Source organism: Vanessa atalanta, chromosome 20 (genome assembly GCF_905147765.1).
Source record: "Vanessa atalanta chromosome 20, ilVanAtal1.2, whole genome shotgun sequence".
Classification (NCBI taxonomy): Eukaryota; Metazoa; Arthropoda; class Insecta; order Lepidoptera; family Nymphalidae; genus Vanessa; species Vanessa atalanta.
Window position 1 is genome coordinate 6,397,016 of NC_061890.1, and position 26,706 is coordinate 6,423,721.

A 26,706-nucleotide genomic window follows, 5' to 3' on the forward strand; every position below is an offset into this window, starting at 1 on the left:
AGCATTCCCACCGGCATTCCGAGTGGTTATTAATCGTATAGTAATTGCTTATAATTTTTAATCTGTACCGATATTTCATTCTTCTTATGTCTTACCGTATGTAAATGCTTTATATATTTCTAAATCTAAAGTTTTTTTTAAGCTAGCCGTTGCAGTCATTCATCAATTTAGTATCTGTGTTCCTTTTTTAAAGGGCTCATATCACATAAATAGTCAATGGAAGCTTCAATAGCGAAACTCTTGGGTTATCGTCGTCCCCAATCCCAGCACAAGCTTTAACCTTAAATGAAGGGGTAAATAGCGGTAATTCCCTAAAAAGAAGCATTGACAGTATTCTTTTTTTTTTATAGTGTTGCTCAATTTTTGTATTAGCTTATAGAATGATTATCGCGTTAAAGTCAGTATTGTGTCTAAAAAAAAAAAAAGTATTTTTCGGTGATAGCTGTCTTTGTAAATGTAAATTTGCAATCGATTTTTTAAAAAATCTTAATATCAAAATCAAAGAGAACATAATAATAGGAATGACTCAAGATATACAACTACAAATATATAATATATCAAGAACAATATAAAGAGATAGGTTACGCAAATCGTATACGCCATCGTGAAAGGTGATTTCGACTCTGCTTTTTACTTTCAACATAATATAATTAGATTTGTACGTAACTGGTCCCAATCGTGGATCTAAGTGTGATACAGTCTTACACGGTGAGAAACTTTTCAATAATTAGTTTTTTTATCTGTATGTACATAGTCACTTGCAATATTTATCATTAAATCAATTTCAATTTAAGAGGATAAATATAAATGAGGAAGTAACTGTCTGTCTGTCCGTGTAAAAGTTAGTATGAAGCAGGCTTGAACCTTTATACCTAACTATGGCGACGCGAGAGAATCACTATAACGCGAAAGAAATCGCGGGCGATGCCTATTAATACATAATATTATATAGATGATAAAAATAATAATAACAGGATAAATAGATAAGTGACATTATTACAAACGACACATTAACCAGAAACTAAAAAAAATTTAGATGTCGATGTAGAAAAAGTTCTTTACTTTTCTATGTTGTTTTGGGTCTGTGTGTTTGTGGTACTGTCGTTACTTCGTCCAATATTTATTATTATTATATATTATATTTGATCAGTTAATATAATTTAACATGCTATAACCATTGGAATAGTAAAAATGTAGGTGCGCCATGTATCAACTTAAAAGAATTAATAAAAATTGATAAATATACTACTAGAATATATAAACATACACTATGTTAATTAATAGGTGGAAATGTAACTACTGTTTCCTACCGGTTTTCTCGGTAGAATTTTAATTTCGAGCCGTTGGTAGCACTATATTTAATTATTTTATGAACTAGATAGGCGGATAGGCAAATGGGCCTGATGGTAAGCACCACCGCACGTAAACATTGTCGTCGTAAGAAATTTCAATCATTCCTTTCATCTCCGATGCGATACAAGCCTTGGGAACTAAGTTATTGTATCCCCTGTGCCTGTACTTACAGTGTGCGATTAATTATCTGTAATGACAGACATATAAAAGTCAGTAGACAGATGTTTTCCCTTGGACTAAATTAAAATTCTCCTAATTGAATTATGATCTAATAATGACAATGAAATTAACAAATTTATACTTTTTAATTCTTAATAATTCTTTCCTCGAGTTTAGTTTCTCTTAACTTTTCTTTGCATATTTTTTCCTTGATTTTTACTCATTTTTTATTAAATTTCAGAGTTGATCATCTATCATAAGGTAGTCTAATTACGAGTACTTCTCTTCCCTTGAAGACACTTGAAAACAACACCAGACAACGCACAAAATCACGATATGTCTGTGATTTTTATGTTCATATTGATTGTTCTTGTACAAAATTTTGGCTAGACTTTTAGGCTTTTTCCAACACTAAAAATAGCGTAGCAACAGACAGTTGACGATCGGCTTATATTACTAACGTTACCTCGAGGTTCGAATCTCGCCTCGCTATTATGCGTAAACGATACACGTGTTCAGTCACGGTGTTTTGTCACGCGAAAATTATTTTTAACTCACGAACAAATATACAATACGTAATATGTGCTAATTTATAACTTGATTTACTGATTTTAATTTACTTATTGTGTTTAAGGCTTTGTGCGTCTCTCTGTGTGTGTATTTTTATAAGATAGTAATTTCTATTTAAAAAAAAATTGTAAAAGGTAGTTAGGACTGATTTTTAGGCCATCTGATGATCAGTGGTCGCCACCGACTAAAGATATTGAGCATATAAGATATTTTAACCATTCGCTTTGGCACCTGTTTTAGGGACTAAGAAATTAATTTATACTGGCCCAAACATCATCAAACTCGAAAACATAGGTTTCATAGGTGATGCGCCTTCGTGAGTTAAAATCATACCAAATTAAAATATACTTTATTCAAGTAGTCTCTTGCGAGCACTTCTGAATAGTCATTTACATTATTATATAAATGACATAACATACATACATTAGCAGCCTGTAAATTTCCCACTGCTGGGCTAAGGCCTCCTCTACCTTTGAAAAGAAGGTTTGGAGCATATTCCACCACGATGCTCCAATGCGGCTTGGTGAATTTCGTTGAAATTAGACACATGCAGGTTTCCTCACGATGTTTTCCTTCACAGCCGAGCACGAGATGAATTATAAACACATATTAAGCACATGAAAATTCAGTGGTGCCTGCCTGGGTTTGATCCCGAAATCATCGGTTAAGATGCACATGTTTTAACTTCTGGGCCATTGAGTCGAGACTCAATAGTCATTTTACATGATTAAATTAAATGCAAAGCTATCACCGGTTCGGAATGTAGATTCTAACGGCAATAAACTCAGTAGCTAATCCAACATTCAGTCACATATATTATTAAATGCAATAATTGAATGATTTCTTGCCATACATGCAAATTAAAGAATACTAACTGCACACTTTTTTATCATTTACAAAATCCTTTATCGAGAACGCCTTATATCAAAGTACTTTTTTAACGTTTGATTGAAATGAAGTATTTGGCAAAGCTAAAAGTATTTGAGGATTTTTATCATAGAAGCGAACATCTTGTAGAAAAGATTGACTTTGCGGAGATGGAAACCAGGTTCTATAGATCTACATTTAGCTTAATTTGATAAAAAAGAATGATAACAAAGCGTGGAAATAATGCTTGTTGACTTCCAGGCAGGATATATAGCATACATATATAATTGTATTTAACTAACATGACTGTATTTTTAGATGTTGAAAAAGACTAAACCACTGAGTTTCTTGCCGGTTCTTCTCGGTAGACACTATATTCTGAACCGGTGGTAGCTTTACTTAATATAGTTTGTTAAATGACGATTCAAAAGTGTTTGTAAAAGCCTACGTAAATAAAGTATATTTTGATTTAGATTTAGTAGCTGAATGTTTAAATTGCAAGTATATTATGACAATAAAGCTGCACTGCGGTAAAGCAATAAATAACAGACATTTTATATTACAATATTCGCGAATTTATAATTGAGTTCGCAATATTCGCGTGTAAAATGCATTAAAGCGCGACTCGTTAGCCGTGTGGACCAATAAAATATAATTTGTTTCTGTATTGCGTTTTTATTTGAAAGGGTAAGCTATGTTGACTTATGTAATTTAATGGATGGGTGACCGCGTACCCACTAAAAAACAGCGGAACTAACTCCATCTCTCCGGTCATCTTCGTGCCAATGGCTGAAAATGAAATCACTTCACTCGGCTGATGAAGTAAGCTTCCAATTCTGAACCCGGACTGGCTACGACCAGACAGGATGAACCAACGCTCGTCCACTTGTAAAATTAATATAATGTGAAAATAGCACCAATGAAATTTGTGGGGGCGGGGTGGAGGGTAGCTGTACCGAGATCATAAATAAACAAATAAAAAATATGGACAGTTGTAATAAGTGTAAGTCGAAAAAAAAAAGTTATATCAGGCCATATTCTCGAGTGGTAGGGCTTCGGGCTAAGACGGGCTGTATTAATCCGACTAAGATACAAACAAGAGAGTCAGTTTTTGAAATATGTACAGCATAGACAACAATTAAACATTACCATCGTTTTAATTCTGATCAATTAATAAGAATCTGTTAACAAAAAAAAACTATAATATTTGTCGTTCCAACCGTACACCGTACCAATATATATCGGATATAGATTGTTATTCGAATTAGACAGTTAATCAAATATCTTACAGACGATAGAGCAATCGTGTACATGAAGATACACGCGACGTCAAGCGAGCAATTGCGGCTCTTGGCGCCCTTTCACTTTCAACACGTTTCCATTGGATGTGTTGTATATCGGATTATTGTATGGACAGTCAGTTTATAATATTTCTAACTAGATTGTGAACTGTTGCGAAATTAGGAAAAGCGTATATTGTTTATTTATTTATGCTTTATTGCACCAACGCTTAATAATAGATTATACCTAAGAATTAACATTTAAAAGTTGCATGGATGCAACTTTTAAATGTTAATTGCGGCCTTATAGCTAAAACAGCGATCTCTTCCAGGTAACTAATACTTTTTATAAATTATATATTATATTGTAAATAAAATATAATAATACACATAATATACATATAACTAAAAATATAAATGAATACATACATGTATATAATATAATAAAAAATTATCATGATTATTATTATTAATTATTGTTTTTAAAATGACGGGACGGGATTTCACAATAATCCAACCTAAAATATTACAAATAGTCGAAATGTAGCGTTCAAGTGCGTAATTAGACGGTGGAAATGTATATTATTAACTAGTTTAGATAAAATAAAATAAAAAGTATCCTATGTGATATTTCGAACTATAATCTCTCTCTGTGCCAGATTCATTCAGATCCGTTCTTCCGTTCATTCAGTAACCAACATTAATTCATTCAAACATTCGCATTTATTATATTAGTAAGATTATTTTTAAACGACGCCGTAATCACAGCAAATATATGTTTTAGTTCTGCGTCTATGCAACTTAAATTTGTACGTTGAGAAAAAAATAATTTAGAATATTCAGTTGTTCTAGTCTTTAAGGACACATGTTCGTATATTATATGATTTTATTTCATAAAAGTATAGTTATATGATTATAATGCTTTACAATAAAAGTTTTTGTAAAAATCATCTAGATTAATGTTTTGATTTTGATTAAACCTTTATGCCTTAGAATAATGAGTTTTGAGCAGTGACGAATCTACATACTCGGTGGTAGGGCTTTGTGCAAGCCCGTGCAATGGGCAGACACCATCAACTCATCATATTATATTCTTAAACAGCAATATTGTCGTTTTACGGTTTGAAAGGAGAGTGAGCCAGTGTAACTTGAAGTGGTGCATTCAGCACACAAAGAATGGTGATATTTCTTAAAGCATTAATGTCTGTAGGTAGTGGTGACCACTTACCAAGAAGTGGCTTAAAAAAACTAAAATTTGTTTTCTATCTTTTCGTTTACTAATTTCTGTGTCGTAAAAAAGACTGACCGTAATATCGTGTCGTTGTCATGGAGACGCGCACGACCCACGCTGACCCGGCGCGCGTGTTCCGTGAGTTTTTGCCCGGGGCTCTGCTAGAATGAAAGCTGAACTTGCTCACTTGCTTACGGATCTCTAACTAATACATAAGAGTGTGTCAGTAAGCTTCTTCATATTGAAGTTAATTGGATTGAAACAAAGATGTTATGTACTTCATTCCTATTTCCTTTGTTTTACAACTCTATAAAAGTGTGCGTATGTGTTATGTAAAGCTACACTTCTGTGTTCAATATATTTTTCAAATAATTCAAACATAATTTTATGTACAGTTGTATCCGAACATCTACGTAAATACATTACGAATGAGTTAAAAGGATATTGAAGTAAATTAATATAAAATGTTAATTTCAATAATAAGATATTAATAGTTTGGTCGTTATCATTAGAGATCTCGATTTGCGAATTGCTTTCTTATGTTTATAGAAGAGTAAACTCATCAATGTTATGTAAACAACTTTATTTACATAACATTTTTTATAATGAAATAATTTATGTCATATTTATATAGAGTCATCATTATGTATTTAATTTTATATGTAAACTAGCGATCCGCCCCGGCTTCGCACGGTGTGCTGATACTAAATATACTACAGAATATCTTACAACTTTCACAGTTTTTCAGGCATTAAACAATACAACCCGTATTTCGTATGGTTCAGCCAGCGTTTGCAATGTAAGCGCAAAATATATATTTATTTACGGCATCACTTCAAAACCATCCTCAACCTCAAAATTTCAACCTCTATAATTATCAGTGTTTCTCTACTATATTAAGCATGTATTATACATATAAACCTTTCTCTTGAATCAATTTATCTATTAAAAAAAACCGCATCAAAATCCGTTGTGTAATTTTGAAGATCTGAGCATACTTAGGGACAGACAGCGGTAAGCGACTTTGTTTTATACTACGTAATCATAATCAAATCATCAAAACGAATTAAGTCTTCCGCCAAAATAAAAAAAAAAATAGGTTAAGGGGAATTTATTTATATATTTATAACAACTTTACCCTTTGTATGTATGTGTATTTATTTGTATGAATATGATTAAATTTATTATTTGTGTGTAAGTTTATGGAAAAACCCATAGAGGGCTTTTGTTAATGGTTTTTTTAGATCTCTCTCATATGTTGTGTGGAAGAGATGGCTGATTACTTAATTAGTCATAGCCCGTTTCATATACTTTTTTAGTCATTCATTTATTTCTCCTTTGCATAAGTAGAAACTTACTTCCGTGCACTTACTAAGATCAGCGGATAGATAATGCTTTCAACATTAAATCCTTCTTTAAATAAACTAAACAAATGAAATATTTAATTAACAAATCGATCTTTAATCGATTTTATTACTTTTTATAAACTCAAATACAAAACTACAACTTTACAGCTTATGACTGAAATTGCAAATGTTTATGAATCTGTCAATGACATCGACTATCTCACTAACCTCGTTAGCTATTGTTGATAAACAGCTTAACCAGCTCCATTGTAACGACGTAAAGGGTAAATTATCTTATATAAATATAAAAAGTACATTTGTATGGCGTGAGACCGGATATGTCCGGAAATAACTTTCGTTTTGAAAGTAATCGATTATACATTAATTAATGTTACATAAATGTCTCGAGCGAGTTGTCTGACCTCTCTTGGGACTCACATTACTCTGCGATGTCTTTGAACTGTAAACAATTAATAAACAAAACACGTACAATTGTTGACAGTTGGGATTATATAATTAATAAAACAGGAAATTATTTTTTACGATGTGCAAATTGTATGTTAAAAAAAAAATCTTTATTCGAATAAACATTACAAGTATTTAAATCGTTTTATTATATGATTAAATACACCACCGGTTCAGAATATAGATTCTACCCGGAAGAATCAGCGAGAAAGTCATTAGTTGCATTTTTCAGTCAAAATATATATTTAATAATTCTTGTATGTGAATCAACGAATATTAATTCAAAGCTTCGTAATCTATATTATCTCGTACGTTTTATTAATATTATATTATTAGATATACTTAAGTTTATTTATTGATAAGTATAAAATATTAAATGATGGTTTGCATTTTCCGTTGTGTGCTATTCTTTATAATTCATTAATATATAAGATTTTTAAATCTTACTCTTATAACTGCGATGCGATTCTGTTTAAACTCAATAAATATTTAACTCCAAAAACAAAATGTTTGTTACGAGTATTATTTTAATAAGACTTTCTGATATGTCATGATCGTGTTCTGTAGTGAGTTTCGAGTTAGTTTTTACAGAATAGTTCTACTGCAGTGGTATTCTGTAAGACTGCGTATCTCATTCGTGAATGTAGAAATAGTTTAGAAACTATAAGGGAATGCAACACGCTAGTCATGGAATGTGTTAAATTCCATTGCCGCTCTATTTTGTATATATATGAGTATGCGAACATAGATAATTGTATGTTGTTTTAAATATTTATTGTAAAACACTTATATCATTCAAAGATTGATGGTAAATTAAAAGTTTTATACCTAGTATTCATAATTTGCAATATGAATTTATCATCAAAATAAATTAGTCTTAGTTAAGCGCAATGCAAATTCATAGCCAAGTATAAATAAAAACTATGATGTGTGCGTCAGACTGATTGCGGCTGCAGTAGCCGTTATTAAGGGAGACTAACTAACTTTGAATGATATATATGTATTACTACTGTACAAGTGTTTGCGCTTACACTAGAGCACTAATTCCTAATTTATCACTCTTATATTGTGATGGGACGGCAAATCTGATGCGACCGGTGTTCAAGCGTTTAAGTGCAGGACCAACAGCTGTAAGTGCTTCCTGAGGTACGGGACAAAGTCCAATTTTAAGACATCACTTCTACTGATTATTTTTTCCTCAAAAACCCAAAATTTGTGATGCTGCCTGGCAATATAATGCATGCAGATTAAAATAAGAATTATTGTAAATAATGTGACATAACAACAAGATCAGCACGTCGTTGGAGAAATTATAATAATATAAACATATTTTTAAATTATATTAGAAGATATGAAATTTTGTACTAATTATTAAGAATTGCATTATTTTTTTTAAAAGAATGGTGAGTAAGTCGACAGTGAAATATACGGAAAATGTCAATTAGAGAGGTTGTTATTTGAAAAAATATTTGATCTTAAGATGAAGTGTTACAAATGTAGGTTACGGAGACGACTCACGCATTACAGCGAAGACTTTAGTCATTTTTATTGCTGAATATTCCGGAATTGCGTCGTAAGCGGATTTTACTAATAACACCAAGATCCTTATATATGAAATGTGAAAGTCTGTTTGTTCAATGTTTGAGAACTTATTAAGTCCGAACGGAACAAAATCGAACAAAATTCGTCAAGTGTTCCTCAAGAAGGATATCCTAGATGTGCCATTGGTTAGAACACGTGGATATTAACTGTTTTCATAGACAACATTTTTTTTAGATGCTTAATAATATATAATTAATAAATAATGCTTAATTTGTGTTTACAAATTAATCTCATGAAAACCACATGTGTATGAACCAACCAGCAACGGAGCAGAGTTGTAAATATGAATTAAAATACATCACAATTAAAATTAGCTACTATACAAGATCGCGTGGAATTACAAGAATGCTAGCAGCATTTCCCCGTTGGATCGCAATTACTATTCTCTGGTCGAAAAATTAACATTGGATGCAATATAACGGTTATGTTTAAGAAATTATACAGCGTGATGTTTTTAATTCTTACATGTGTTTAAATTTTATCATGAGACGCGTATTCCTTAGAAATATGTATAATAGGGTTTATTATATACGTAGAAATGTTGACACTATAAATAGATATTCTCTCAAAAGTACAGTAACAACGGCTACGTACCGTCACTGTCATCTCCGGTACAGATAAATATAGTAATAATTACTTGTTTAAAGCAGCTTAGTACAGATATGTAGTCGTATTATTTGATTCCTATCCAGCTTTTCCGTTTGTTCTCGATAGTTCGAGATTCAAATTAAAATATCTTTATTCAACCTAGAAGAATTACAGTTTTTTATTGATTGTCAAAATTCTACCAACGGTTCGGAAACAAACTTGAGAAGAACTGGCGAAAGAAACTCAGTGGGATTTTTAAATCGCATTCTTATAAACTTACAATAGAAAAGTTTTCAACGTTTTCTGGAATCTTCTTGTAACAGTGTACACATTGCCCAATAGTCAGATAACAGGAGTCCCAAGGTTATGTTTGTTCCTTGTGTTAATGGCGTGCACGTCAGCATTTCTAGAAAATTAGTTCATATTTTTACAAAAATACATTTAAGTGATTAATTGATTTATTTTAATCGAAGATCGTGTTATCTAATACGAACAAATGTGTTTTTTTAAATCTCATTATTAATTAAAACGAAACATTTGTTGAGAAATAAAATAATGTCCTGACCAAAGAATTAGCAATCTGTACAAAATATTAAACAAAATATTATAGGGTAGCTGTACGCACCACGAGTATACACATATGAGTTAACCACGGATGAAGTGTACATAGGAAATTCTATATCTATTATTTTTAAATGTTTTCTCAAATTAAGAAGGTTTTAATTTTATTGATACGAGTCGCCACGACGACTACGTCGCGAAACAAAATAATAACGCCCTGTCCATAGGATGGCATGGTATCGAATAAGGATTTTATTACTACACATATACATACATTTAAATAATACATAAATTTTTAATTACAGTAAATATTCATAAATTAATAATAATTAAATGTGTAAACGATAAACATATTTTTAACCTAAAACTTTGAGTAGTAAGAATGGTCTTGGATGTTAGTTAAATTTTTATTGTGCCAAAAAAAAAACGAAAATATATAATGATTAGTTAATCTGGAATCAATGTAGGTACAAATTATTTTAATTCTCTTTAATTCGTGTGAAAATAGCCTTGAGATATTATGTGCGTGATTTTTCTAACGTCCGTCTATCGTCACGTCTCGACGTATTATGACATTCTACACAATCGCTACGATTTATTTTGATTACAAAATTCACGTTCTATTTTCGATTTTTAGTATTTTCTATTAACTGTCTAGGAGTTATGTCTTTTAAGAAGAAAAGTGTGAGTGCCGGCAAATTATATAATGTGTGTTCAATCGTACAGGATGTTCCTTAAAAGCTTGTGGACATTCGTGTAAGTTTTTTTTTTAAATTATTGTTTGTCAAAGATAAATTATAATAATGCCAAATAATACGTTTTATAATTATATGTAGCATTTGTTTGAAGGTTTTTGTGGCATTCTTTAGTAGTGAACGGACCCATGTTCAGTCGGATTGTGACTGGATAGGAAATTTTGAATGTATTTGGGCATCCGTTTATAAGGGCTCATAACTTATTTTAAATGACTAAAACGCCTTTAAAATTTCACCAGAATTTTTATCAAAGATATTAGTTTTTATTGCGGTTACATCCGCAGTAAATTAGGATCGTACATGACTGTTACACATATTAAGAAGACGTAGTAACTTCAAGTAAATAGGTTGTTATAACATTTCTCAATAAACAGGCTATTTAATGGAAAAGTTATTTTTCAAACGGGATTAGGGTAGTACCTGATATAAGCGCTGTCAAACGTATAAACATATATAATTTTAAAACCACATATCATTATCTAGTAATATAATATTAACTTTTTAGTGATGTTACGATATAACTTTTTTTTTAAATATTTATATAAAATTATATTATTGATACTGACTAACTGTAATCATTATATTTAAACACTTTATTATATTATAGTTTTATTTATCTGTTATGAATTTTAATTTGTTCATATAGAATTTACTCTGAATAAAAGTAATATATAGTAAAAGTAAAAGTATTATATGTAATCAAATCAATTTTATTAAAGTCAATTTCACAATTAAGCGTTTTTGAATCGTCGATATTTAAATACTACCGTACATACCATACATATGTATATAGCATTATTATTATAACATTATAATACATATACATCAATATAATATAAGACTTTGTGTCGTAAGCTTAATAAAACGATTTTTACAACAACGATTAAAAAAATTACATAATAGTTATCGAATGGTTAAAAGTTTTGTAAACAAGTCGTTCCACTAGCATTATTTTAGTAAGTCAATTGAATATTTTCCTGATATTACAAAATCTAGATTAAAAAAAAAAATTACAAAACAAAAGAATATTTTTATTTATTTCCTTAAAGCGTAACGGTCACAGATGCGAATGATGCGAAGATTTTGAAACAATAGAAATTCACACGCTTCGAAAATGTTTAACATAATTGTTTAGATTAAATCTTTTTCTTTCTTAAAACATGTACTTTCATTAAATATACTTATTTGCGACAACTGTAATCTAATAATAGATAAATATTTCCCGGCTTTGTTTTTTTTTTTTATTTTTAATTATAAAAACTCTTTTACAAAGTGTGTTGTAAACATTTTGGCATGGCATTATGATTTGAGCTTTTGACTTTCGAATTAAAAAATATAATAAAATTGCGAGCTATAAAATCTTTTTAATTTCAAGAGAAGTATCGTATCGTCTATACAGAAATAGGAGTTAATTATTTGTTGATGAGAAATCTGTCATAGAGTACAATCGATCTAGCTTATCTCAACCAGTTGGTACCCAGTAAGAGCTTACTGAGTATTTTTATTAGTAATTCTATCTATCAATCGCATTTGTGGTAGCCAATGTCGCACCTGTATGGTAGCGGAGTGTCAATCTAGCAAAAGCATTACAAATGAGGTTAAGGGTCAAGCAGGTGGGCGGTAAACGTTTGACAAATCCGTTTATTACGTAGCTTACACATAGCGTTGACATAAAATAGATGGTAATTATAATCGTAAGTTATATGACTATTGTTCCATGATACTCCCTATTCTGATGATTTTATCCAAATTTAACTTATAGCTTGTTTCTGATAGCAGATTTAGTAGGAACAAATTGAAATTCATCACAGAATAACCACAAAAATTGGATAAGTATAAAAAGCAAGAGTTGATTTTGTGGTAGGGCTTTATGCGTCTGGGTAGGTCCACTCATCAGATATTCTTCCGCCAACCAGCAATACTTATTATAATTATTATGTTCCGGTTTCAAGGACGAATGAGCATGGCATAACATCTTAGTTTCCATGGTTGGTGTCACACTGGTGATGTAGAAAATGGTTATTATTTTTTACAGCTCCAGAATCTGAGGGCGGTAATGACCACTTATCACCAAGTGGCCCATATGACCGTCTACCTATAATACCGAAAATAAGTATTAGAATTGAACAAAAAAATTAAAATGTTTTTGATTTTTTTTTCATCTAAACAGAAAAATAATATTTCACACGAGTAAATATGCAGAAATAATTTATTCCAACAATGGCAACACAGGCTTAAACAGAATCAAATAATACAGAAAAGTTATGTCAAAGAATACAATTAAATTAATTCATCGTGATGGCAGTTATATTTTTCAACGTTTGTCGCGGACGAACTTCGATCCTAATTATGATGCATATGTGAATATAGATGTCATTTTAACCTTGAGTATCCATCTAACGATACTCACAATATGCATCGCAATAAAAGATAAGTCTGTTGTAAGCCATTGTATTGTTATGTCTCTCGCTTTAAAGGATACGAAAACGAGCTTATTATGAATTATAATTAAAATTGAATTATTTATATTTCACCGCCATTTTATTTTAATGATCCATAGAATATTATGAATCCTGAACTCAAACGGAGACAATAATGCTTGCCCGGATTTCACTGCATGTTTAATATTAACTGCATTTGTTTAATTTTAAAATGTCTGTAATACCTTTAATTGAGAAGGCACTTAGGATTTCTTGTATTTTTATTGTCTGCTTTTATAAGTGTCTTGTCGGTTAAATAAACTTGTAACGTTTTGGTAAGAATGATTTGTAATATTCACTGTGGCATTGGGTTCGTGTTATATGTAAAAAAATATATATTTGATATCGAATAAAATTTCTATGAGATAGCAATAGGCAAAAGGAAAGTAAGGCAAAAACTAATCGGACTTTCGTTTTCATCTCATTGTGCTTCCTATTATAGCTAAGAAAAAAATATTGTTATCTGTGCTACATAGCAAAACCTTTGTGCTCGATAAACTTTGTGTCATTTATTTAACAATAAACATATTGGAAATATTAAATTTATAATAATATTTTAAGTCAGCGTATTAATGCGTATTTACGTAATTTTAGTCAGTGTAGGAATAAGTAAGTTCATCGCTGTGAAAAAATGCAACAAAATGGATGACATACATACGACTACAATCACAAATCACATGTACACATTTAAGTGGAATATATTGATAATAAAAATAAATTTAACTTGAAAATTTATACATGTAAATATTTAGTATCTGATCCGCCGATTAAAGGAAGGAAACATTACGTATCAGTGCCATGACCAACTTCGGTGAGGCAATCAATAAGATTATTACTATCTATAAACAATAAGCGTTTGCTATTACGCCGTCCATTCTTCACCTTCGAATCACGACGCCATTATTTTATCTGACCTGTTGAAAGGTGAAATTTGTAAATTATTATCGTTAATTTTTATTTATGATTAACATTATTACTAGTTTAATTAAAATTGTATTTTCACGAGTGACCCATCCTGAACTCAATGATGAAATGTGTGATGTGTACATCACTAGGCCCTTTACTTTCGGGTCATTGACACACTAAACAATAATATTTTAGAATGCAAAAATATTTATTCTTTGTCATTTTAAAGTTTTATAAAAAATCTGGTGTCAGTTATGACAACAGATTATGTAAAATATTTAATTCATTAATTTATAGGAGTTTTTTTTTTAAATTATTGTACACAATAAGCAAGTTGCTTCTATTTAATAATGTTTACGAGTATAGTTTTGATTTAATAAATTAATTTTCTTTATTTTTTTAACTATCATGATTATGCTTCTCGTCAGCCATTAATTTATCAAGTAGGTGCTAAATTCGGAAACATCTTCGGCTTACTAGTTGCCGCCCGCGCCTTCGCTTGCGTTTTAAGTGTTGGCAAGGCCTTGGGGCCTTGTATCTAGCCAGTAGACCAACATATCAGTCGGTAAATATATTAACAATGCTGTGTCCACTTTCGAATGTCAAATAAATAATGACAGAAAAGGCGGATAGTGTTTAACTAGCACTCGCTAAGAAATATTTAATTAACGCAAATTATTAAAGTGTAAATCAGCGTTTAGACGCTTTTATGATATAATGTGCATATTATTCGCGAAATTGGTTGGTCAAAATGATGTAATTACGTGGTCGTTTATGGTTTCTAATTAATGAAATAATTTCTTTTTTAGTTTCCGCTCCGCTAGCGTTTTAGGGGTTGGTTGTCAGGTGTTAGGTATAAAAAAGTAACCTAAGTCCTGCCTTGAGGTTCAAGCTTGCTTCATATTAAATTTTATCAAATTCGCTTTAGTAGTTCGGCAGTGAAAGAGCAACACACGGACAGACAGAGTAACCTTCGCATTTATAATATTAGTATATGAGCCGGGAGTTGATATACTAACTTGTACGTTGATAGAAACAATTGCTATCAACAATAGTACAAAGTGTCAATTGTGATCTTAATCGGATGAATAGTATAAGAACGCATACGGGACAAACAATGAACCATTTATTTATATATATACTAGATGGTTCGCGTGGTTTTACCCATCTTTGCTGTTCGACCGCCGGGGAACATAGCATGATGTTATACTATAGTCCATATAGCCCATTCATTGATAAAGGTTATATTTAATAATGTAACCTTTATCAATGAATAGGCTATCTAACGGATGTTTTTTAATCGAATTGCTAGATATTTTGATAAGCGCGTTCAAATATCAAACCCTCAGCATTTATAATATAATTATTATTTATATATGGAATGCTAAATACCGCAGATGTTGTTCTTCCTGTGTGTATAAGTATATATATGCCAATAAACATAGCAATCGGTTGAACGGTATAATAGTTATGAGCTGCAGTTACATTGAGTAGCGAGTTTAACACACTAGTCTTCGATCATTGGTCGAAATACGAAAAGAATCATCATTTAAAATTCTAGGAAAATATTTTGAACTTTTCTCCGATTTTTTTTATCGCCAACACCGAATCTCGTTAAAAGTTGCCAATACTAAAAACGGTTTTTTGTCTAACAGAAGAGAAAAAGACGCTGAACTGTTTTGTGTATGCCTAGTTATAGATAGATCTTTGATTATTTATATTCAGATAGACCGTTACAACTGAGAACGCCTTGAAAAAATGTGGCTTTTAAGTGTGAATTTGGCTACTAAGTACACGCACACGCACACTAAGATAAACAACTTAGTTCGTTTGTTTTAGTTCTTTTGTAGTGCGACACTCCATCTAGGTATGTAAATAATCTCAAAGATACACATGACGTTAACTTCCAGAGAATATGTTTTAAATTGCCGATAGTTTATCATACCTTCCTCCTACCAGAGTTCTTCCGTCGCATTATCTGTGATATGTTAGGTAATATTATCCTTAGCTTACAAAAACGCATTATTGCGTGTTGGTGGGAAGACCACACAAGTGTCAGATGTATGCATCAATTTGCATGGACATTTCCTGTATATTTCTACGGTATTTACAGTTAGCTGATTCTGTGAAACGATTTAGGCTCAGGATGGATGCTTGCTTTATACTATTTACCATGCAAATTGCTTTTGTTAATAAACTAGTCCTTTGGATTTACTTTAGATATCTATACTATTATTAAAAGTGTGAAAGTCTGATAACCTTTTCACACTAAAGCCGCTGAACCGATGAAGATGAAATTTGGTATGGAAGTATTTTGATCCTAATCCCAATATTGTTATCCCAATCAGCCCTTGAGGGAGTAAAATGGGGTGTGACGGTATGTGAGCTATACGTGAAGTTTTATAAATTACGCGCAGATACATCAGCAGGCTCAGCTCATTCACAATACACTTATTATTAAAATATCAAATAATAGTATGTTAAGGACTGCACTGTTGATACACTAAACGAACATACAGCAAGAAGTAAAATACCTGTATAACAGTAGTTGTTTTATTTTTGATATTTATCATTAACTTACACGGATCAATGACTTCCGAAATTTGAATAAATTAATTAAATATATCCATTCAAATTAAAATATATCGAATGACACGCTTCTGTCATCCTAATTGACATTATTATAATCTTTTTGATTAGTTAGTTTTATGACGACTTATTTGTATTAAAGTAAAAAAAAAAAACCGGGCAAGTGCAAGTCAAAGAGACACAGACACTCGTGTATCTAACAAAAAGAATTCGGTTATTTATTTATTTCCCTTACTTGTGCTACAAGATATTGCTTCTTGATAAATTTCATGATTCTAGGTTAACGAGAAGTACCCTATAGGTTTTGATTCTAGAAAGTGAAAAAAGGTGAGTTCCTAAAAAAGGGTCTTGACGTACAGAGGGACAGGCAGACAGAATAAAAATGGACAAACGGACAACGAAGTGATTTAATTTTATAAAGGTTCCTTTTTCCGTTAGAGGTACATCTAAAAATAAGTCTTATAATGAATTCAAAAATAGTTTGTACTAGATATAATGGATATGGATAGCATTCAGGAATAATGTATTTTTCTTCCAGTAAAACAATTGATAGGATTGGATTATTACTACTGTAGATTCCTACATACAAACAAACAAATTTCACCTGTTTACAATATTAATGTAGATTATATTTATTTGTTCTAGATTTAATTAAATATCTGAGATCGGAGATCGGAACAAAGTTTCAATTTAAGTTTAGAAATATATGTTTAAAAAATTGCAAATATCAATCGTCCGTTGCAAAACCGGTTCTTTTTGGAACATACGAAAACCGTATCTAATACATTTACATACTTATGATATATCTGCTCGTTGATTTTTGTGTCTAATTTTTATACATATTAATATTTGAGCGTGTTTTATCTGTATTTAGATTCAAATATGGGTACGTCCTGACTATCGTTTGCAGTCTAATAATCTAGATTAACGAGACAATTAACGAAATTAAATCAGCAATAAAAGCCGGAGAGTCTATTACCAAGTATACAGAGCCCTTTTTTCTTGTTAGGGAAACACACATGTGAAAATATTATAATATATATATATATTTATATATAAAGGTAAAAGGCCGAGCAAATGGGTCACCTGGTGAAAAGCGGTCACCACCGCCTATAGACATTAGCGCTGTAAGAAATATTAAACATTCCCTGCGTTGCCAATGCGCCACCAACCTTTGGAACTAAGATGGTATGTCCCTTGTGCCCGTACTTATACTGGCTTACTTGCCCTACAAATCGGAAAACAGCAATACTGAGTACTTTTTTTTGGCGGTAGATTATGATGAGTGGTACTCACCCAGACGGGCTTGCTAAAGCCCTACCACAAAAATAATACACAATAATACCTTGAAACACGTACATATATCTAGTAATATATTTGCTCATCCATGAAATATATTTAAAATATATCATATAGAACTATAGTTTAGATCTGCTTATTTGAAATCTGTCATAAAGGTAAATGTAATTTTAATTAAAATATATATATATAAAAAATTAAATACCTATATAAGTAAATCTTGTTCGGCGTGTCACAGACTGGTGCGTCTGAAATCTGGTTAACACTTGTTAGTCCGGCCGTCTATGACACCGAAACGGTATATTTCTTCAAGAAATTCAGAGAAACATTACTCTAGTAAAGTAAGCTTAAAGTTTAATATAGTATTAATGTAATTAGAATCAACGTTGTTTTTTTGTACGTTATGTTTGCCTAGTACTCATTTTAATAATAAGCACTAAGTAATTTTAGTAGTGTTTTGATCGGGACTACTGGTTGTTCTTAAATTATTCTCTACATAGTTAAACACTGCGCGATCTCTGCCCTCTATCACAAGAACGAGTGGAAGTATAAAAAAATGTTACAAACAAAAGTTGTAGATAATTTTATCTTCTACAATATTGATAATAAATACAAATAGCGTAAACCTCACCGGAAACGAGATATTTGCAAAAAATGTGCAAAAAATCGGAATCTCGAATTCCGAAGTAATACCACTAAGATGGCTATAGTGACAGTTATGTGATTTTCAACATCGATCCGAAAACAACTAATATATAAATAAGTAAGCTGCTCGTCCCGACTTCGCTTGGTGATATTGCAGATTACAGATCAATTGGGTTAACATCGGTTTGAATGTTGAGATATCTATTTACGTTGAAATTAGAGATGACATCTAATAAATCGAACGGTACAAAAAATTGGATTTATTAATCAAAGATTCGAACCTGTTCTGGTTATTTCCATGCATATCTAAAATACTTTTCTAGTCACACCGGTGGTGCCTGATAATCAATAAACAGGTATAACGCATTATTATTTAAAAACTAAAACATCCGATATACGTTGTCCAGTCATATTTACTGTGAATACAAAAATGGCGTAGAAAAAGTATTGTCAATTTAAACCAAATTCCCCGAAACTTTTCTTATTTTTCTTGTCCTATAACGAGTACAGCCGTTCTCAAGCGATGCGCTCATCAAAGAATAGTATTTTATTTTTATCGATAAATATTTTGCTTTAATCAAATACGTGTTACGATACGGTGTAACAATCGACCTAGCAACAGACTTACATGATTTCGTGAAAGTAATAGTGGGTGATAAACGTCTGCGCATGCGCGACTGGCGACCATTCTAAGTGGACGATCTTCGTTAGAAGCGAAATATTAATATGAATGTGAACATCCTTTCTAAATTTACACTCCAATAGTGATTCTGATAATAACTCCTTCGAGACTCGAGTTAACATTTATTCTTATTTATTTATAACTTATTTCTTTTTTACTAACTACCCAATATCTAAAATTTAATCTGAAGCGCCGTAACTAGTATTCTGTATTCAAAGTCTAATGCAAGACAAAGTCAAAAATCTTTATTAAATATGGAAGCGTTACACTTGCTTATTTATATTGAAAAATCTACCACCGATTCTGAAATTAATACCTCGGACCTGTAAAGAACCGGCGAAAGAAACTCAGAAGTTCAAAAAGGGATCTCAGTGTGTATATGTCTGTGTACAATTACACTCAATAACAACCGTTGGCCACTAATAATAATAAACTAATCTTGGGGTGACTAAGTCGTAGCTTTTGATTTTTTATCATGTAGGTTGGCGGTCAGGCAAATGGGCCAACTGATAGTAATTGGCCACCACCGCTCATATAGGTACATTGGTGCTGAAAGAAATATTAAACATCCTTTCCATCGCCAATGTGCTACCAACCTTGGGCACTAACATGTTTTAACTCTTGCCTGTATTTATGCTGGCTCTCTCATTCTTCAAACCGGAACACGACAGTACTAAGCGTTGTTATTTGGTAGTGGAATATCTGATGAGTGGGTGGAAGCTATCCAGACCGGCTTGCACTTCACGCAATGTAATCGGCAAGTTCATTTATCGTCCAAATGATTGGAATTGCGATTCAACGGGAAATGCTTCTAGTATTTTTGTACCCGGTCATGATTTGTACAGTTATTTTTTTTATTTGTATATAATTAAGACCTAAGTTATAATTATTAATATAATGTATTAAACTTATTAATAAATATATAATTGTGTAATGATTTCAAATAAATAATAGTCGTGTATAATTTCACATTCCAGTACCAAATATCTCTCGTGATCATGCTCTGTTTACGATTATACAGTTTTAACAAGCTGAGAATATCTCGTAAATTATTAGATCTTCCTAAGAAATGCAAGTTTTTTGAGACATATCACGTTACCGAGTAATAAAAAAAATATTACGTAAAAAATAATTGTTAGTTACAAAATAAAATACAAAACAAGCCTATTCGAATAAGTAAACTTTAGTATCCGTTCCGTATTCGGATTTTTGGAATAAAATGTGTCGTATTTGGTAAGGTTTAGGACCTTGATCAAAATAACACCACTTCCGTGAATATACAAAGTACCGTTTTCGAGAAAATGCAGAAAAACTATTATAACTTTAAAATGCGTAAACGTATTGAAATATAATGTAATATCACTGTAAGAGCAGGAGAACGTATTGATTAAAAAGTGCAAGACAAGGATGCAAGATTCACGTTTGTCAAAACATTGTCATTGTCAAAACAAACGTGTCAATGTCACGAATATTATAATTGACTTATTTTATTCGTGTTATGATAGTATTCATTGTGCTTAAAAGTTCTATTGTAGTTATTTTTGCACATAGAAGTTAAGTTAATGTAACATTTATAAATTATATTTTATTTGTAGGCATAAACTTAACATTGAACTGATGACCGCGATTTTAAGAGTTTTACATAATTTTCTGGCAATTCTCTACCATTAAACTTAATAAAATATTTCCTTCATTATTTACTACATATATTTTATATATGTACATATGATACTGCTAATCTTCCATTTCTTAAACGTGATTCAAAATCAGATTAACTAATTCTACTTTAATCTACAATCAACCAATGACATTTCAGATTAAGGCCAAAATAGGTGAAAACAGAGGATTAATATCGCATGTGTGCAAACTAGCTAATTTTTGATAAAATTAGTTTCTTTTTTGTGTACATTTTAATAGTACCTTTCGAGTAATATAAGTTTTATTCCCTGTATTTTATTTTAAATATTATAGTAATGTACCTACGTAAATTTATATTTGAAAAATAATAATAAAGGTTATAAGCAAATATCTATGAAAAACTAAACTAAAAAAACATATATAAGTGATACTGGAACACTATCGCACCGCTTTGAATTCGAGGTTTACAAAAATCATTCTTATTTATATTTTTCTGTCATGCGACATCATCCTTATATTAATAATATAACACGAACATCGATGTTCCTTTTCCAAATAAAAAAAAAAAACAAAGATATATTTTCTATAACATGAAAACTGAGCTAACATGATGTGAAAGTTGTCTGTCAATCGGATTAGTAATTCGAAAATCAAATAAAACTTTCTTATTTATGCATGTATATTATTATATGAAATGGGGGGCAAAATAATGTTTGTTTATGATGACAACGTATTATATTTAAACTTTATACATTTATTGTAATGGAATCATATAATAAACGAAGGTAGAGTTAAAATATTCTCGATCCGATAAGACTTTATTGTAAATCGTACTTGAATAAAAAAAATGATTTGATAATAATCCTACTAATAATAAATAATAAAAATTTGAAAGTTTGGATGTATATATATGTAATAAATAACGAATAGATGATGAGTTTTAAATAAAGATAGCTTATACCCTGACTTGCTTAAAATATATTTCATACCTGCCACAACCACACACGCGAATGAAGTCGTGGGGAGAAGATTGTAATTCATAATGAATTACAATTCTATAGACATTATCATAAATAAATATTTTAAAATATTTGTTTATGGTGATGTCAAAATTTTAAATAATGACAAATATTTTAAAAATATTTGTTTTACGTACTTTAAACATAGATGATTGACCTTGTGTATAGAACACGTAGTTCCAAAACAAATGTCTTGGGCTCAAATTTAAAACCAAAAAGAATTTAAGTATTCGTCTCACGATCGACGGTGACGGAAAAAGTGAGGAAACCAGCCATATCGGAAACTTCAAATCTTTTTCCTTAATATTGTCCTTTTCCTTAGTATGCCTTTACTTTATTTTATACATTATTGTACATCACAAAGAAAATAAATAAATAAAACATGCAAAGCCTTTCTTCAAGGCTGCTAATGTTTAGGTTATCTCAGTTAAATATTCCATATATAAACTCTGTTATAAAACTTTAATACTTATCGATACTAATAATTTCGTGCAGGTCTACGAATGACCCGATCGAAAACTATCCACAATTATAGATCGTTAAAAAATAATAATTTTTTTTTAGTCGACAACAAATATATAAGTAAAAATCGTATAATCGAGATATTTCGATTTTCGATATTAAATAAATGACGTTACAGTTCAAGAGGCGGCCATGTTTGACATTTACGGGTGCGTTCAGAAAGTGTGTTGCAAATAATAATATCTTACGCTAAACTCGATAGAAATATATCCACAATAAATTATTGATAACGATTTATGAAAAATTATATGTTATATAAAAAGTATTTGATAAACCGTATTTTTTTTTAGTTTTATTTAGTTTACCCGAGCGAAGTTGGATTTTAATCTAGTACATAATAATGTCATGAATGCAAACGAATTCATAAATCACAATAGAGAATGCTATTCGAATACAAAATTGCAAATCGATTTTCATTAATAATCTGTATTTGCATAGAATTGGCCTTGATCTTCCAAATATTAGGCAATTTAAAATTCTCAATATTAATTTATCCGTGTGTATAATTAAATCATCAGCTTTTTAAATTTATGGTATTATTGGCGTAAATAGAAAATTACAGTACAACTTTAATGAAAATTTAAAATTGTTTATTTATTATTTATATTGATAAAATATACAATTCTTAAGTTAATTAAGTATTTGTATTTGGGACCTTCTAGAAGAGTATAAAGAAAAACTCGTGTCTCAAGTATCGCCTTAATAAAATCGTATTAATTTGTATAAGTTACGTTCTTTGCCATTTGAAAAAAAAACATGACAAAAACGACCAGTACCTAATAACTTACGTTACTTTTAACATTCAAATTAGAAATTTATAATATTTAAAAAAGTAAATTATGTAAACATTATATATAATATATAAATATTATAAAAATGTTTAATTTTTAAATATGTATAAATGTATGCATTACAATATAAAAACTTTTTAATCGTTTGCAAATACTTTCATTAAAAATAATTATTATAAAATGGACTGATTAAATTAGGTGAAACCGGTTTTTAGCTTTTATTAATAACATTCTAGACTAGACACTCAACTCTCCAAATGTTTATGGTAGAAACGTACAATATCACCTTTGCTGGATTATCATAAAAAAACTACATATTCTTGTCAAACAATAGTCATTATTTCTATCGAAGAATATTTTTAAAAATCGATCCATACATAAATACGAAATAAAATGGTATTCCTTCCTTCCTTTGAATTTTTAAAACCAGCGCAAAGTATCGTTTAATAAAAACCTATTGGGCCTTTAAGTTTCTGATAAGTTTTAATATAAATAGTAATAAGAGAGTGATAGTCTAGTAGTTACAAGACGTGAATCTTAACTCAAGGTCTTGAGTTCAAACCTGATACAAGCAACACTGCTATTATTGTCATTTTTGAGATATAGTTTATTATGTCATATAATTTGATTTTTTATTTGGTGCAGGCGCTTTACTTGCTCACGCTGGAAAAACTTTCTATTTATATATATATATATATATATATATATATATTGATTTATAGATATCTTAAAGAGCCCAAAGTGTACTAGTGTGATTTTGTGTATTACACTAACTCACTCACCATTATTACCAAAATACACGTAAGATGGTAGAATCTCTGGTGAAATTAGTCGTCTTAAAAATCTACTCCGTATAATATATGATTAAACTTTTATTCTCAGCAGTTTTTAGACTTCTAAAGATTAAATATTCAGGCAGCAAAGAAAAAAAAAACATTTAAAAATGTGTTCCTAAATGTATGTAATGTATTAATATATACTCGGTAATATGTATCAAAGTCATTGTAGGCCGTTTGAATCATTAATACTCGATGTTAAGGATCAAAGTCGTTTGACTCAAGTGAAAATGTATTTTAGTTTTTACACAATGTGTTTTGTTAATGTGTTCACAATTTAAGTATGAAACTCCCAGAGATAGCCGAGAAAGTTAAGTAGATCCAGCCATTATTTTGTGTAAGATAACAAGCAATTACTTTTTTTTTAAATGCGCATAAATTCATTATATACGTACAAAAAAAGTTATATTAACAATACTGATTTTTTATTTTTTATAAAATAGGAAGCAATTACTTTTGTAATGCAATATATACTTTAAATTCAATTTTCAGTTTCATTTTCAGTAAAAAAATATTTTTTTTTTTTTATATAAAAAGAAGGCATCGAAATGTTCGCGTTGGGTCGTAATATGGAGTTGTTTATGTAATTTCAGTGATTTTAATTTATTCAAATGGTTTTAATATGACATGTTTTCCAAATCAAAAATCGTATTTCCACGTTTCAGAATATTAAAAATGATATAAACACACTTTTAGATAAAAAAAAAGAAATTACACTTGTCTATGAAATAACTATAAAATATATTGTCATATATTTATGTCACAGCTAACCAGTTAAACTTGCCTTTTGATGAACTGACTAGCCATTTTACTAAAGGGAGCCGTTAAACCAGCGGCTTGAATGACGTCAGACACTACACATTACAATAATCTTACATAAATTATACTATATTAAAAATAGAATATCTAATAAAAAGAATATAAATTATGGAGAATATATTAAAAAATATATATATATAATCCTATACTAAAAAATAGACGTTATACCATACTAACGATTTTCTCATGTTATCGATTCGCGGTGTCACCGCCTTATCGCCTAACATATTATGCGGGAAATTACGTGGTGCTGAACGTACCTGACACTTTTCCCCTTAAACACACGTCCAGAGGGTGTGAGATTTCGCACGGATCTTCTTAAAAATAAATTAGCTTCGTTCCTTTATTCGGAGTTCTTTCTTTAAGCGAATCATTATTTTAAATTAAAAATCGATCGTTTCTATGTTACGGCTAGCGAGCCTTACAATCGCTAATACGTTACATATGTACATCCGAATTGTATTTAGACGTTTTTACCGAACATAAGTAAAGCGTAATCGTTTATTAAATACAGTAAATGTACATTAGTTAGCTTTAACGACGCCAAATAGCTATTTTAATTGTACGCTGCCGGAACCACACATCGAGAAAAATAATAAAATAGATAAATATAGTTTTATGATACAGGGCTAATAAAAAATGAGACATCAAGGTTGACCCACATATGATCGTTCCATATATGTAGCGCAGAAGCCAAGGCGAGGCGACTTGTATATTTATAAACTCGGAAGAGCTTTGCAATGGAACGAACTGGCTATTTTTGCTATTGACCTAGTAGTGACCTATTATTTAAGTATATAAGACCATATTTTCTCAATAAAACCTTCTTTTTTTTCTTAGGCTACTAATGATTGTTGACTTTTTAAAACATAGAGCAAAGGTAGAGTGTTTTGGTTAAAGTTTTTTTTTTAAATATTATATTAAAATATCGGCACGGTAGTTCGAGTCAAATTAAATAAAATAAAAAAAAACTATATAAGATTCAATACTGTCAGTTATAAGTGAGGAATTAATTAAAACGATGAGGCGACATTTCATGATTTACAAACCCCCTTTACAGTATCATGGTCGAATAAACCCCAGCCATGATGACCTTAAAATGACAGACGTTTTGACAGCGAGAAATACAAGGACAATTTTCGATTTTCAATATATGTACTTAATTAATATATTTTTGAATATTCCATTAAATATATTTAAATTAATTTATCTTATTTCATTATGCTATTGTTTATGACGTACACATCTATACCTAAGGGCGACTAAGTGTAAATAAAAAAATAAAAAAACAGCTGCAAATGCAAAGACTAGAGACAAACAAATGTTTCTTTGTATAATTATAATGCTATCTAAATTATTATGTCAAATCGTAATTATCTAGAATCGTCATGTAATTATCGTAGTTTCGTCCCCAGCTTTCTATTTAAAGGTTTAAGAGAACATAAACAGCGATATAATCGTGTGAGAATCATTTGTATGGCGAAAACTGAATGTCTCTGAGAACTGGTGATTGTTGATACGGGAGACAATTGTTTTCATTTGTATTAGAAAGATTCGGATTAGAACTTGGAAACCACATGTTGTGTTTGCTTTATTTTCGTGTACGTAAAAAAAAACGGTGATATAAAATGTCAGCGTACATTCAATATGTTCTATTTTTAAAAATGTTCATTTATTAAGAACTATTCTTCTTTATAGAATGC

At 30.4% G+C, this 26,706-nt stretch overlaps 1 protein-coding gene across 3 annotated transcripts in view; it reads left to right on the forward strand.

Moving 5' to 3' along the window:
• LOC125071849 overlaps window positions 1-26,706 on the forward strand; it is a 76,909-nt gene that overhangs the window by 36,001 nt on the left and 14,202 nt on the right. Inside the window, exon 1 of one of the 3 annotated variants that reach the window (XM_047682249.1) lies at window positions 10,640-10,778. The exons of the other annotated variants lie outside the window; for them this stretch is intronic. Within the exon in view, the coding sequence (XP_047538205.1) occupies window positions 10,729-10,778 (50 nt within the window). The 5' untranslated portion in view covers window positions 10,640-10,728. Of the gene's footprint in view, window positions 1-10,639; window positions 10,779-26,706 lie in introns of those variants that run through there. 3 annotated transcript variants of the gene reach the window in all.